Here is a 14,815-nt window from a genome sequence, read left to right as displayed (position 1 = left end):
AGGTGGGTCGCCGTCTTTTTCCTCTGAAGGAGCGGGTGTAGGCAGTGGAGCTGTTACGCAAAAACTGCGATAGAGTGAAGCCGCGGAAGTCGAAGCGCGAAGTGGCGAGGGTTCACTGTATATACAAGAGCAATTAAATATTGAGAAAACATTCCAGCCCAGTCCAGATCAAGTTCATACATCTAATATTAACCCCTAGGTCTGATACCAATCTATAAAGTCCTCTTCAGACTAATGCAACACATGCAATGGCCCAGAATGCAGGCCGATCACAAGCCAGTGGGTGGAAAGTCTTGTGGATCCAGTGGCAGTGGAAGCATCTCAGTGCTGGGACAGGTCTCCATGTGGCTGAAGGAGTTCCAGGACTCTAGTGTAGCTCCACGAATCTTCTCAACAGGAATGTCTCGCAGGGAGTGAGCTTATGACCCGCCTCCAGTGAGCTATTTATCTCTTTAGCACCTCCAAATGAGGTCATCCAGCTGCAACCTGATTGACAGGCTCAACTCCACCCCTTCACTCTTAATAGTCACAAATTGACAACAGATTATGTAACCACCACAGTGAGCTTCCTCCAGCCACCCACCTCTGATGTCCCTTTCACCTACTCCTTCCCATCCCGTTCACCCGTCCGTTCTGTCTGTACCGTTCCACCTCCTGAATTTCTCATCACTGCCTCTTCCCTCTGCCCTGATGGCCACTGGCTTGCTGTGGACGTGGTTTGACAAATCATGGTGGCCCCTGTGTATGCAGCATAGAGCTGCCTTTTAGGAGGGTCTTTTATGAATTGCTTTTCCCTTTCCCTTTTGATTGTGAGCTGAGTGAAGGGTGACCGTGGAGACCCCCGGTTCCCCACTCAGGGAGTGACACATGCATTGTTACCTGTCTTCCATGGTGGTCCCCTCACCGTCCTGATCCCTCCTCTCCTCTGGGTTTCCACCGTCCTTTCCTCCACTTTCCCGAACCCCTCCAAGCTGTGCTTTTGAGGGACACACTGTTTCTTTGGTTTTCCCAGGATGCAGCCTATTTCCAAACAGACCACCAGGTCTTTCTTCTGAGGTGCCCCCCGGTTGGGTTGGAGCTGCCAGGCTTTTAGTTAGCAGCCACCAGGTGCCACCCAGGGGTGCTCCTCCCAGCTCAGCCCTCCACAGAGGCAGTGGGCCCTGCCTGAGTATCTGCTTTCAATGCTTACCTGCCAGAGGAACCCGTGTTCTGGCCATTCTCCTTGACTGGGGATTTGAGGGACCGATGGTCCCAGTATCCCCAGAATGGGCAGAGCGGTGGTTGTAGAATGCCTGGAAAAGCCAGGGCGCCCCAGATGCTGTGCACAACTGGCCCCCAAATAGCCTGGAGTCCAAAGTCTTAGCCCTTCAGCCTCATCAGTCCCAGTGCCACCTGAGTGGCAACTGTCCCTCCCTGAATCCAGATCTCTGTGTGGTTCACCTTCTCAGGGTAGACAGTGTGTTCCATGAGAGAAGGATGTAGGGATTTGCATCTGTAAAGAAGGCAGCCTTGAAAGTCCTCTGAGACACATCTGCTCTGTCTTTAAGGATGACAGTGAGTTAAGGTCGGCTTGAAGGCAGTGAGTAAAACCAATAAAAAACAAACCCACTGCCATTGAGTTGATCCGACTCATAGAGACCCTATAGAGCTGGGCAGAACTGCCCCCTGTGAGTTCCTGAGACTGTGACCCTTTGCGGGAGTAGAAAGCCCCATCTTTCTCCTTTGGAGAGGCTAGTGGGTTCACACTGCTGACCTGACAGTCAAGAGGGCAACTATCACCCACCAAGCCACCTAGGATGATGGGGCTTTGGAGACCACAGATCCTTCCAGAGGCAGACTTCAGCGTTCTCCCAAGGAGTGGCTGGTGGATTCGAACCGGTGACCTTACAGACAGTCAGCAGCCTTGCTCTTCAGCCACTGTGCCACCAGTACTCATTCGGTTTCCAAGACTGTAGCTCTTTATGGGCTCAAGCAGCCTCCTCTTTCTCCCGAGGAGTAATGGGTGGGTTTGAACAGCAGCCCTTAGGGCTAGCTGCCCCAGCCTCACCCGCAGCACTACTCGGAGTGCTTGAGAGCCAGCCCTCTCCAAAACAGGGATGGAGGCTTGTTGAGAGTCCTCCCAACATCCAGCTTCAGCCTCGGGAATTAGCTGAAACCCACCCTCATCCAGGCTCCTAGCACCCCCGAGGACAGACTACGATGGTTTCTTGGGGTCCCCAGACTGCACATCTCTATGGGAGAAGACAGCCTCATCTTTCTCCTTGGGATTGGCTGGTGGTCTTTTGGGTCAGCTAGTCCAGCGTTCCACCACCTTCTCTAAATAGCCCAAGGCCCAACCCCGGGGATGAGCCGAGCTGGAGACTGGACAGCAGGGCCCGTGTGGCTGCGCCAGCAGGCTCAGGCTGTGTGCTGTAAATGGCCCAGCAGATACTTTATGACTTGCTTTAGATAGAAGGATGAGGTGAGCCAGCAGGTAATTCACTCGCTGCAAATGAAAAGAGATGGGCTGTAGGCCGAGTGGGCTCATTATTCTTCCAAATACTGCAGAGAACGGGAGTTTTCACTTGATACTCTAACAAAGTCTGCGCTCTCTGCAAAGCAGACAGGACCGTTCTGCCACAGAGAGCCCCCCTTTGCTCCCCAGATCTGGGACGGATCCCTCCCTGCCCCAGCCTTGGAAGCACTCACAGGGGTGAGGACGACCTGACCCTCTGACACTGCCCTCCAAACCAGGAGAGCTGCCCGGCACTGGCGTCCAAGGGCGCTGCCCAGGAAGAGAGTTTCGTGGGGGCTGCAGGCGCCCAGCCACCTTTGCATTTAATGACTTCCCAGCCTCCCGTCGCTAACCAATTCAATTAGATCCTTTTAAAGAAATCAATTAAATAATCAATTAAAGCAAGGGACATAGTCCTGGGCACACAGAGGAGCTGGTGAGAGGCTTCTTAAAAGCAGGCCATCAGGGCAGGGAGTGACCTATTTTGGGAAAGGGAATTGAAAGTCAGCAGGGGAAGGCATCAGGCACTACCCTGAGGGGATATTAAAAAAAACCAAACACCCAAAACCTGCTTCCGCATCTTCCTGGTGCTATTAGGCATTGGACTGTGAACGACAAGGCCAGCAGTTGGAAACCAACAGCCGCATCAGGGAGAAAGATTGAGGCTTTCTACTCCCACCGAGGGTTACAGGCTCGGAAAACAACCCACAGAGGCAGTTCTACCCTGTCCCGTAGTGCCTCTGGGCATCAGAATGGACTCAACAACAGTGAATTTTAGTGGAAATGCCCCGAAGTTTGTGAATGAGGGGGAGTGCGGCGTGGAGATGCAAAGCCTATCTGTAGGCAATTGGATATCTCCTTGCAGAAGGGTCCTGGGGAGTGTGCAGTCAAGCACCGTTGAAACTTACAACTTTCCTCTAGTTCTTTAATGATTCCTCTCTTCCTCCCCGACTACCATGACCCCAATTCTCCCTCACAAATCCGGCTAGACCAGAGCATGTACATGGATACAGATCAGAGCTGGAAACACAGGGAATCCAGGACAGATCAACCCCTCAGAACCACTGATGAGAGTAGCGATACCAGGAGTGGAAGGGGAAGGCATTAGGGAGAATGGGGGTGGGGAGGGACCGATCACAATGATTGACATATAACCCCCTCCCAGGGGGACGGACAACAGAAAAGTGGGTGAAGGGAAACATTGGTCAGTGTAAGACATGGAAAAATAATAATAATTTATAAATTATCAAGGGTTCAGGAGGGAGGGAGGGTGGGGGAGGGAGGGGGAAAATGAGAAGCTGATACCAAGGGCTCAAGTAGAAAGAAAATGTTTTGAAAACGATGATGTCAACAGATGTACAAATGTGCTTGACAGATGGATGGATAGATGTACTGTGATAAGAGTTGTACGAGCCCCAATAAAATGATAAAAAGAAAAGAAAAAGGCCCTGCAGTGGGTTTTAGCTGGAACTGCCCTGCCATGCCGACCACACAGGGACATGGGCCTTGGTTCTGTCCTGCTCGGAGGCAGTGAGTACAGTTTGGATTTGGGACCCGAGTGGAAACTGAGCTTTCCTGAAGCCGAGAGAGGGGTCCAGTAGCAACCCAGAGCTTCAAGCAGCATTCCCTGTTACACCCTCGCCCTGGGGGAACCTCCCGGTGGTGATGCTATCCCTGCCAGCCGGAGAGGTCTGGAGCAAGACTTCAGACCAAGGTGCCAGGGCTGGTGTCCTCTGACACACATCCACAGTATGTGAGCTGTAGCCCTCGTTCCTAAAGAGCACTTTGGTGGTCCTTCCTCTGAGACAGGTGTGTTTGTTTTTCTTGTGGTCCATGGTGCTTCTAATATGCTTCCCCAGCACTGTGCGTCAAAGGCATTGAGTCTCCCTCAGTCTTCCTATTCATTGTCCACCTGCCACATACAGGTGTGGTGATGGAAACCGCTGTGGCTTGGGCTCGGGCGCAGCTTAGTCCTCAAAGTGATTCCTTTGCTCTTTCAGCACTTTGGAGAGGGCTGGCAAAGCAGAGTCACCCTGTGTGAGCCCGGGTAGACTAGAGAAACAAATCCAGAGCAATTCATCTGTGTATAAGAAAGAGCTTTATATACAAGAGCAATTTAATATTGAGAAAACATCCCAGCCCAGTCCAGATCAACTTCATAAGTCCAATATTAACCCATATGTCCGGTACCAATCTATAGATTCCTCTTCAGACTCATGAAACACATGCAGTGATGCCGAATACAGGAAGATCACAGGTCAGTGGGTGGGAAGTCTTGTGGATCCAGTGGAGGTGGAAGCATCTCAGCCCTGGCATGGATTTCCACATGGCTCCTCCAGCTTTAAGGCTCTAGCTTAGCTCCATGTGTTGTCATCAGGAATGCCTCACAGGGAGTGAGTTTGTGTCCCACCTCCAGCAAACTGTCTCCTTAGCCACTCTAATTGAGGAGCTGCGACCTGATTGACAGGCTAACCTCCACCCCTTCACTCTTAATAGTCTCAAATTGACAACAGATGATGTAACTACCACATTGGCATTTGGTTTCTTGACTGCAGCATCCGTGAGCATTGGATGTGCTAGAGCCTCATTCTTTTCCAGGTCAGACATCCACCACATTGGCTCTGCCACATGGCCTCAAGGGGGATCACCAGTAGCCCTGCGTGTTCCTGGGCTCGCATGTGGAGCTTCCCCTGACCTCTTCAAGCTGTATGTGTCTCTCTGTGCTTGTTGTCCTCAGAAGGGACCGGGTGTGGGACCGGCCTGACAATGGGGATAGAGCTCATGAACATAAAATATAGAATTCTCGTTCCAGACAGGTGCACGTCCACAGTGTACTTGTCCGGGTAGACTAGAGAAACAAATCCAGGCAGACTCATGTGTATAAGAAGGAGCTTTATAGACAAGAGCAGTTGAATATTGAGAAAACATCCCAGTCCAGATCAAGTCCATAAGTCTGGCATTAGCCCGTATGGCCGATACGAATCTATCAAGTTGTTGTCAGATTCACGAACACATGCAATGATGCTGAATGCAGCAAGTTCACAGGCCAGTGGGTGGGAAATCTTGTGGATCCAGTGGTATTGTAAACATCTCAGTGCTGGCAGGGCTCTCCGCATGGCTTCTCCAGCTCCAGAGGTCTGGCTCCTTCAGTCTCTCTCCATGTGTCTTGTCAGCAGGAATTCCTCACCGGAAGTGAGCATGTGCCCCGCCTCCAGCAAGCTATTTATCTCCTTAGCATCTCCAAGTGAGGTCATCAAGCTACTACCTGATTGACAGGCTAGACTCCACCCCTTCACTCTGAATCCTCAAATTGACACCAGATTATGTAACTACCACACACAGGTACAGGAGTTAGGATGTCACCTCCTCTTTTGGGGGGGCAAACAAAGTTAAATCCACATAAGCTTCTTGGGTGATGCCAATGGTTAACCCATTCAGCTACTAACCAACAGGTCACAATTTCAAACCCACTCAAAGGCACCTTGGAAGAAAGTCCTGGTGATCTCCATCCAACGAAACAGCTCTTTTAAAAAAAATCATTTTATTGGGGGCTCTTACCACAACCCATCCATCCATCCATTGTGTCAAGCACATTTATATCTATGTTGCCATCATCATTTCCAAACCATTTTCTTCCTACTTGAGCCCTTGGTATCAGCTCATTTCCTGACCTCCCCCATCCTCCCTCTCTCATGAACCCTTGATAATATATTTTTTTTTTCATGTCTTATACTAACCGCTGTCTCCCTTCACCTACTTTTCTGTTGTCCGTCCCCCTGGGAGGTGTTATATGTTGATCATTATGATCAGTTTCCCCTTTCTTCCCCCACCTTCCCTTCCCCCTCCTGGTATCACTACTCACCTTCCTGGTCCTGAGGGGTTTATCTGTCCTAGACTCCCTGTGTTGAGAGCTCTTATCTTTACCAGTGTATAAGCTCTGGTCGAGCTGGATTTGCAAGGTAGAATTGGCGTCATAATAGTGGGAGGGAGGGAGGAAGCATTAAAGAGCTAGAGGAAAGTTGTATGTTTCATCGGTGCTATACTGCACCCTGACTGTCTCGGCTCACAAAGTAGCTCTTGTAGGCCCAACAGAGCACATGGGGTTGCATGAGTCGGACATGATATCAACTGAGGTTGTTGTGCTGGCTTTGATCAACCACTAGAACCAGCCTTTAGCCCTGTTGCTTCTGTCTGTTCTGCGTGGTTGGGAGGGTGGAAGGCATGTCTCTGGAGAGAGGTTTGATTCTGGTTTCTCCTTGTTTCAGGGCTGAGCCAGTTCTATCCCGAATCCAGGAAAACAGGAAGCGAGTGATCCTCCCCTCCATCGACAACATCAAGCAGGACAACTTCGAGGTGCAGCGGTATGAGAACTCGGCCCACGGGTACAGCTGGGAGCTGTGGTGCATGTACATCAGCCCCCCGAAAGACTGGTGGGACGCCGGGGACCCGTCGCTCCCCATCAGGTCTGTAGTAAGAGGGCTTCCGGTTGGTCCAGCCCCACCCTTGTGGGGCTGCTGGGGAGAGATTGGGAGCGGGTCAGGAGCAGTGATGGGCAGCTCAGTTACTGCGAATGGATGCCAGAGGTTCGTGGCTTTCTTGTCAAAGGTGGAGATGGCCTGTTGGTTTCTGAGCTGGCGATTTCAGATGCAGCCTTTAGCCACAAGCAACCGTGAATGTTTAAAGTTAATAATCATATTCGTACTCTTTTGTTCTTCCTCGTAAATGGTAAACCGTGCCTGGAAGCTTGAAGCATCACGTTTGGGAGGTATCTGTTTCTGGGGCTGCCTCATCCTCCAAGCTTTGTCTTGACACCCTGCTTGCCACCTTTTGCCACTGGGATGCGTCAAACCGCAATGTCATCGCGTCAGTTCTGACTCAGGGGCCCTATCGGACAGGGTAGGACTGCCCTGGTGGGTTTCTGAGACGGTAATGCTCTACATGACTAGAACGGCTGGTGCTTTTGAATGGCTGACCTTGGAGTTGTTAGCAGCCCAAGACATAACCCTCTGTGGCACCTGGGCTCCACACAAAACTGGTAAAACCCACTGCCACCAAGTTGATGCCACACCTGGCCATGATTCCGGGACACGTATGAAAACAAAGGACCACGACCCATTGATTCCTCCACCTCGTGGCAACCCCGAGTGTGTTAGAGCGGAACTGGGCCCCCTGGGGTTGTCAATGGTTGCATTGTGGGAAGGAGATCACAGGCCTTTCTTCCGAGGCACCTCAGGGTGAATTTGAACCGCCAGCCTTTCGGTTTGCAGCTGAGCTCTCCTAGAGAAGGAACAGTAACAGGAGGCCCCTTGGGACGGGCGCAGGATGTCCCTTTGCACACCAATCGGGATGCTGAAACATAAAGCTTGCTGGACTGAAACCTTGACCAAACTGAGTTGATTTCAACCTGTAGTGACCCTATAGGGCAGGATAGAACTGTCCTCTTGGGTTTCTGAGATGGTAACTCTTTATGGGATCAGACAGCCTCATCGCTCGCCCATAGAGTGGCTCATAGTTTTGAACTGCCAACCCTGTGGTTAGCATCCCAATGCCTAACCCAGGTTATCTATGCCTATAAAGATCTGAAACCCCAGCAGCACTCTGTCCTGTCCTGTAGCATCGATGCTGTGGGTTCAGAGGAGACTCGATGGCAGTGCGTTTGGCTTTGAGTTATGCGTCCTCCCAGATGTCCAGGGGAGGCTGACCTGCCCCAACAGGTCACCGGGAGCTGACAACAGGAGGCACTGACAACAAAGAGAGAGGGGAGGTTGCACTGCAGGTCTTTGGGGTGCCCGGGCAGCATCTGTAATTGCTGTCTCTGCACAGCACGTGGGGCTCGGAGGAGCAGATAGTCCGCTTGTACCTGACGAGTGATGGTCCCATTAACAGGCGATTAATAGGCACTTTGAAAAGGCTCAAGAAAATCGAGCTATGATCCCGAGCCGAGAACGCCTCCCGCATCTCTCATGTGCAAAATAGAATCAAACTCCGATGATCACATTAATGTGTCATAACTAGGAAGTACTTAATTGGCTAGTAGTCGATGGAGATAGGTAATTGCTGGGAGGTCTGTTTATAGCCCTACTGATAGCATGAAAGCAGATGCAGTATGGTTTCTGGAAACTTCAGGAGGTGGAAGCTCACCCCTGCCCCCTCCCCTCCATGGAAGCTCATTCCGCACACCCATCCCCTCTACCCTGGGATGCCCATACATTACTAGTTCAGGTTTTATGGGAAAGGGCAGGGCCAACAACAATTCCTCCACCTTCCAGAGCACACTGTGTTTAGATGAGTCTTTAGGGCCTGAGACTTCCTGAGCAGGCAAAGTGTGATGGGAGATTGTTGTGTGGGTGGCTCTAAGCCATAGAAGCTTGAGTGGAATTTGAAGATGGAACCCCCCTCTCCCTCGCTGCTGCTCTGGCTCTTGGTTGAGGTTGACAAGAGGGGTCCCAGCTCTTGTCGCACCTTCGAAGAGGTACTCTTCAAGCCCCAATGTCTCTCCAAAGCGATGCCATCTCCTGTGCCAATCACCAGCCTATCATTAGTCCCAGGGGCTAAAACTGTGAGATCAAGGACTTCTCGGATGATCTGATGAAAAAACCACCAGCCAGGGTCCCCCCTGTAAACGAACGCGGGATTTGCTCAGAGCAAGGATGACGAAGATGGTACCCTGTCATCCTGTGGTGCCATGTGGCACTGTGGTGCCCGTGAGTTTAGGCAGCTGAGGACAGCCACACTCACCCCTCTTCAGTTGTTGACAGTTGACTGGAAATAGGGAAGTATAGGAAAGGCTTTTTATGTTCCTTCCGAAATCATAAAGCAGCTAGAATAGGGTTTCTTAAAATGTTGGGTCAGGCAGGTTCCGCTCTGCCGACCTGGTGATGAAACGTTGGTTCCGCCACCGCGTGTGACAGAACGAAACACTCCGGGGTCCTGCGCCAGCCCTGGCATCGCTCTTACTCTGGAGCCCAGGGCTGCAGCCGCTGTGTCCGTCCATCTTGTCCAGGGCCTTCCTCTTCTTCGGTGCCCTCTACTTTACCAAGCACGGTGTCCTTCTCTCCTGATCACACGTCCAAAGTACGAGGGACCAAGTCTCTCCATCCTGGCCTCTAAGGAGCATCCCGGCTGTTTGTCTTCCGAGACAGATTTGTCGTTCCTTTGGCAGTCCACGCTGCTTTCAGGGTTCCTCGCCAGCACCGTAGTCCAAACGCATCGATTGCACTTAGGTGTCGGCGATGGGCCATTTACCGCGGGATGCTGTCAGAGGACTGGCTGAAACCAGAGTGGGGCTTCTTCTGTGAGGTGCCAGCAGTGCCTCCTGCCTGGCATTGAGCCCACTGCCATCGAGTCGGTGTCGGCAGGGTAGATGCCCCCGCCACTTTCCCAGGCTGTCAATCCTGACGGGAACCCAAAGCTTCGTCTTCCTCCCTCCGAGCGGCTGGTGGGTCCACACTGCTGACCTTGGGATTGGCAGCTCAGCACAGAACCAACTGTACCGTCAGGGAGTGTGAGGTGGCCTGTAATTAACGACATTACTCATTAATAACTGATGTGAGATGATGATTAACAATTAGCCAGCCTTCCCCCAACATATAATTTGATCATAAATTATGAGTCACGGAAGCCACGGGCGTGCCATGGACTCTTTTGGGTGTGAGGGCTTTTTGGAAACAGCAGCAGAGGTCTCAGGGTGCGTGCACAAATGTACTTCACGGGAGATGGTCTGCTGCCCGCCCCACACTTCCCTGGAGAAATAGGACCAGCTCTCGCAGGAGGACAGTTGAAAGTGAAGAATAGGGATTTGGGGGGACTGTGAGACCAGAGCCTGCTTTCCCTCTGCATCAGCAACTGTCTTTTAGGAACCAGCTGGGCACTCAGCCCCAGCCAGCGCCACCGGAGGCAGGGGGGTAAATTACAGCATTGCTTGTCCCTAGGGAGACTCAGGCCTTGTGCTGTGGACAGCTCCTCAGCCTGGGTAGGTGGCGGGAGTCCACAGGAGGAAGGAAGGCAGTCGTGTGAATTTAACGGACAGGGAAACTCTTACCCACCCTATGGGCGTCGTCATCGTGTTGTGAGGTGCAGCCGGGCTGATTTTTAAACTCCCAGTGGCCCCGGAGGACAGAAGAGAACTCCCTCAGAGGGTTTTCTAGGCAGTTCAAAACCACCAGCCACGCCACGGGAGAAAGATGGAGCTCTCTACTCCAGGAAAGAGTCAGTCTTGGAAACGCACAGGGGCTCTCTGCCCTGTCCTGTAGGGTCACCATGAGTCAGCATTGAATAGAAGGCACCAAATATAATACGATCCCAGGGATAACCCCCACAGGACAGAGCAGAACCGCCTTTGAGACACTGAATCTTCATGGGACAGGATAGCCTTATTTTTCTCTTGTCCGGTGGCTGGCAGGCTCAAACTGCCAACCGCAGGATTAGCTCCGTGGGTAACCTACTGCACCACAATAGCCTTTGCAGTGCTCAACGGGCTCCGTTGCTGTCCTTAATGCTGTATCAACACAGACTCTTTTACTCCTCACGATCGTCTTAAAAGCTCTCGCGTTATCCTTTTCTTAGAGAGGGGCTCCTGGGGGCCGGGTGGGGGCGTGGGGAGGCACACGGACGTTAAGTGCCATACTCAGGGTCACACACGGCACTGGTGGTAGAGTTGGGTGGGTGGGATTCAGACTCAGGCCAGGTCCAGAGCATGTCCTTCCAAACCACGCTGTGCTGCCGCTTCCAAGAGACTTGCTGGGCTTTGCAAGTTGAAGGGGCAGCACATTGGACACAGGGGCATTCAGGGGAGAGCTGTGTGCGTGCGTTTGTTGGGGGCCCTGGGACCGTGTTCAGGTGTAATGACTCACTGGAAGGGTTGATTCCACCCTCCCCATTGCCAGCAAGCCATCTCACTCACAGCGGCCCTGGGTCCATAGAGCTGTGTTCCCATCAGGTGTCGGATGACCTCTTTCCTGGAGGGTAATTGCCGGGCCTGTCTTCACAGGCAGCTCTGGGTGGAATCAGACCTTCAACCTTTCACCTAACGGGCACCCATGTGAAAGTCTGTAACACCCACGGGACTCAAAGAAGCTCCCACGCTGACTGTTAGGACAGTTAACGTTTTAAACGAAGAGAGCGAGCGAGGAGGGTCACAGTCTTAAGTCCCCACCCCAGCCCCGAGTCCTTACCCATGAGAGAAGCAAGGGGTTCTCGCCTTCTGTCCCCACCCTCCGGTCATCCTGTGGCAGTGCGATGGTCTACTCCACTTCACCTCCAACTGGGTTCCCGCCACCAGGTAGGCCACTCCGCTCCCGCTCCACTCACTGTGAATGAATATGTAATCTTCTCTCTCGTGAGGATTAGCCAAGAGGGAAAAGTGTATGTTTCCAGCAGTAGACAATCTGCATAACAAAGCTCTGGTGAACTCTCTGACCAACCGCCTGGGCCCGAGGTGACCTGGATCATCAAATAGCGTGGTTAATAGCCTTTCCTACAGAAAGGCACAGGGCAGCGCATAGGTAGAAATCAAGTACTCTGAAAACTGCTTTCTTCAGCGGACAAGCCTGGAGGAGGCTGGCTGATGGCGGGTCGGGGAGGGGGTGTCTGCTCAGTCGGGACAAGCCCAACGAGACGGCCCCATGTCACACAGAGAGTGCCATGACCCAGGCTGACCCGGGAGCGGGGTCTGGCTTTGCTGTGCCTCGTGCGTCTGGGTCAGGATGCTTCATGTGCCTTGATCAGGTCCAGCCAGGGAAGACCTCTGCTCAGGGCCACGTAGAGTTTACTCTGCTTGTACCTCTAGCCTCCTCAGCGCTCATGAGTAGTGTAATGGGTTACTCGTTGGGCTGCTTACTCCAAGGCCAGCGGTTCAAAACCACCAGCTGCTCTCAGGGAGAAAGGTGAGGCTGTCCATTCTTGTAGAGAGTGATGAGCTCAGTCGTTCTCAGAAACCCACAAGGACAGTTCTTCCCTGACCTATGGGATCGATATGAGTTGGAATCCACTTGATAGCAGTGGGTTTTTGAGACACATTTGGGAAGAGGGGTTGGTGGATCAGGTGTGGCATTCTCACTAGCTGAATGAGAGGCTCAGACTGTTGCCCACCATTCCATCTCCTATTGCTAGGATGCTGAACAGGGTGCCACGGAGCTCCCATATGGACTACGAAGAATGGCCTCCCCCAGACCAGGGTCTCCAAGGTCTGTCTGCAGCTGATCATGGGGTGGGGCAGGACCAGGCAGTATTCCCATCTCTGGTGTCTGGGGTCTCTGTGTTGCAGTGTGTGTGTGTGTGTGTGTGTGTGTGTGTGTGTGTGTGTGTGTGTGTGTGTGACTTGACAGCAGTTAAAAATGACAACAAATACTCTCATTCTCGTGATTACTATCGATCTTCCATGGGCGACCCCTCTGACAAGCCTTCCCACAGTGGACCATGGGGACCTTACAGTCCTTCTCTGGTCTTCGGGCCCCAGCTTATCCACCCAGATGATGGGATTAGCACCTCACACTTGCACGGGAACTGCAGAAAGGATTTCTTTTAGGAAGACTAATTCAAGTCTGGTCCCAATGGGGCAGGCATTGAAAGTGTCCCACACATCCCCTTATTCCAAAATGCTGTGCCCCTCCATTATCGCTGGTATCAACTTCCACTTCCGATATGCCAGGGTCCCACAATCCACTGCAACATCACGGAGCTCACGGCCCATTAAGGAAATGACTCCACATGGCTGTGGGGCTGCTATGACCCAAATCTGACGTTGTGACACCCATTGTCTGGAAGACCCTCCTCGTCCATAAGGCGATAGAAGCCGGTGGAATCAGGTCAGGGGATAAGTTGCAACTCAATCCCAAGGACCAGAGCTTGGGCAGAGGCAGGTCAGTCGTGAGGCGAGATCCAGAGCATGTGAGGGGACTTGGCCAAAGCTGCTGAGCACAGGTGCCCAGGCTGGAAACAGCCGGACGTTGAAAGCAGGGCTCACTTGCTCAGCCAGGCAAGAGAGCATGCCAGGACTTACGTCGAGATGGGTACCCAGTTCCAGCCCAACAGTCTTCTTGAGCAGTCAGTGGCATCTGACTGGTCTTCCGCACAAGTGACTCAGTACTGGTCTTCTGCACGTGGTCAGTCGGGAAAGGGATGTTACAGAGATGGTGCCGTGCCCATTTCTGAGACTTGGATGGAGGGGTGGCTTTTGCCCTCTGATGTAAAGTCTCTCTGCAGACCACAGACCCAAGGAAATTACAGGTGGTGGCTTGAATCAGACCCTCTAGTAAGGTGAGGACTCAAAATCGAGCCCCCTTGGGTTAGGCCTGCATGTCTAGAGAAATAAACCCAGAGGCACCCGTTTATGTATAAGGAGAAACTTCCTAAAAAGAAGTAACTGCCTATCAAGAGGGCATCCCAGCCCAGGCCAGCGCAAGTCCCTAAGTCTGATGCTAGTCCGTAAGCCCCTCTTCACACTCACACAGCCACGTGCAAGGATGTAGAATGCAGGACGATCACAGGCCGGTGGGCACAGGGTCACATGGATCCAAGGTCAGTGGGAACATGGCAGGTACATCAGCTCTCAAGGTCAGCAGCAGAGTCCCAGCAAGCAAGAAGGCAGAGGGGCAGCGAGGGGGGGATTTCCAGATTCCCCCTTCTTATAAGAAGGCCACGCCCCAAGGAGGATCACCAGGCTGTGACCTGATTGACAGATTGGATTCCACTACTACACGTTCATAAAAATGCATGTGGACATAAAATCCTCAATTAACACATCACCTTAATCCTGTCTCAGTAGCATAAGGTAACTGGCTCCAAAACCAGGGACTGTCTCCACAGGTATAGTCAGTCACTGCCGTCAGGTTGGTTCTGACGCACAGCCACCCTGTAGGACAGAGTAGAACTGCCCCTGTGGGTGTCCCAGACTGTCACTCTTTACAGGAGTAAAATGCTGTATTAGACAGGGTTCTCTAGAGAAACCAGGACACGTATAATTTTATATATAGTTAGATAGATAGCTAGATACAACATAAGAAATAAACCGCTAATTAGTCTGCAGAGCAGTACAAATGGCTCAGTGCAGCTCACTCCATGAGACAGCTAATACACTGGCAGCCCTTCAAGTCTCAGGGGCCACTGGGTACAAGTTGAGGAAGCAGACACCTGAGTCCTCTGTCGAGCAACTCAGGCAATCCAGCCACAGGCAGCAAACAGCACGGCAGGTCACCAACAGTCAGATGACAGGGTCCGACAGTCCCCAGCTCAAGCGATGTATACTCCAATAGCGTGGCAAAGCAGGTCTTCAAAGAACCTCCAACTGCCACGACACAGTCCACGGGTCAAGTGTCTCACAAA

At 52.2% G+C, this 14,815-nt stretch overlaps 1 protein-coding gene across 1 annotated transcript in view; it reads left to right on the top strand.

The window, feature by feature from the left end:
• GALNT17 (polypeptide N-acetylgalactosaminyltransferase 17) overlaps positions 1-14,815 on the top strand; it is a 397,088-nt gene that overhangs the window by 226,546 nt on the left and 155,727 nt on the right. Inside the window, exon 5 of the mRNA XM_004705577.2 lies at positions 6,760-6,957. Within this exon, the coding sequence (XP_004705634.1) occupies positions 6,760-6,957 (198 nt within the window). The remainder of the gene's footprint in view (positions 1-6,759; positions 6,958-14,815) is intronic.

The sequence above is a fragment of the Echinops telfairi genome, unplaced genomic scaffold, assembly GCF_000313985.2.
Source record: "Echinops telfairi isolate 266 unplaced genomic scaffold, ASM31398v2 ScPeMD7_5;HRSCAF=22, whole genome shotgun sequence".
NCBI lineage: Eukaryota > Metazoa > Chordata > Mammalia > Afrosoricida > Tenrecidae > Echinops > Echinops telfairi.
The sequence above is the reverse complement of the archived record's forward strand: the minus strand, read 5'-3'. Positions and strand labels throughout refer to the sequence as shown.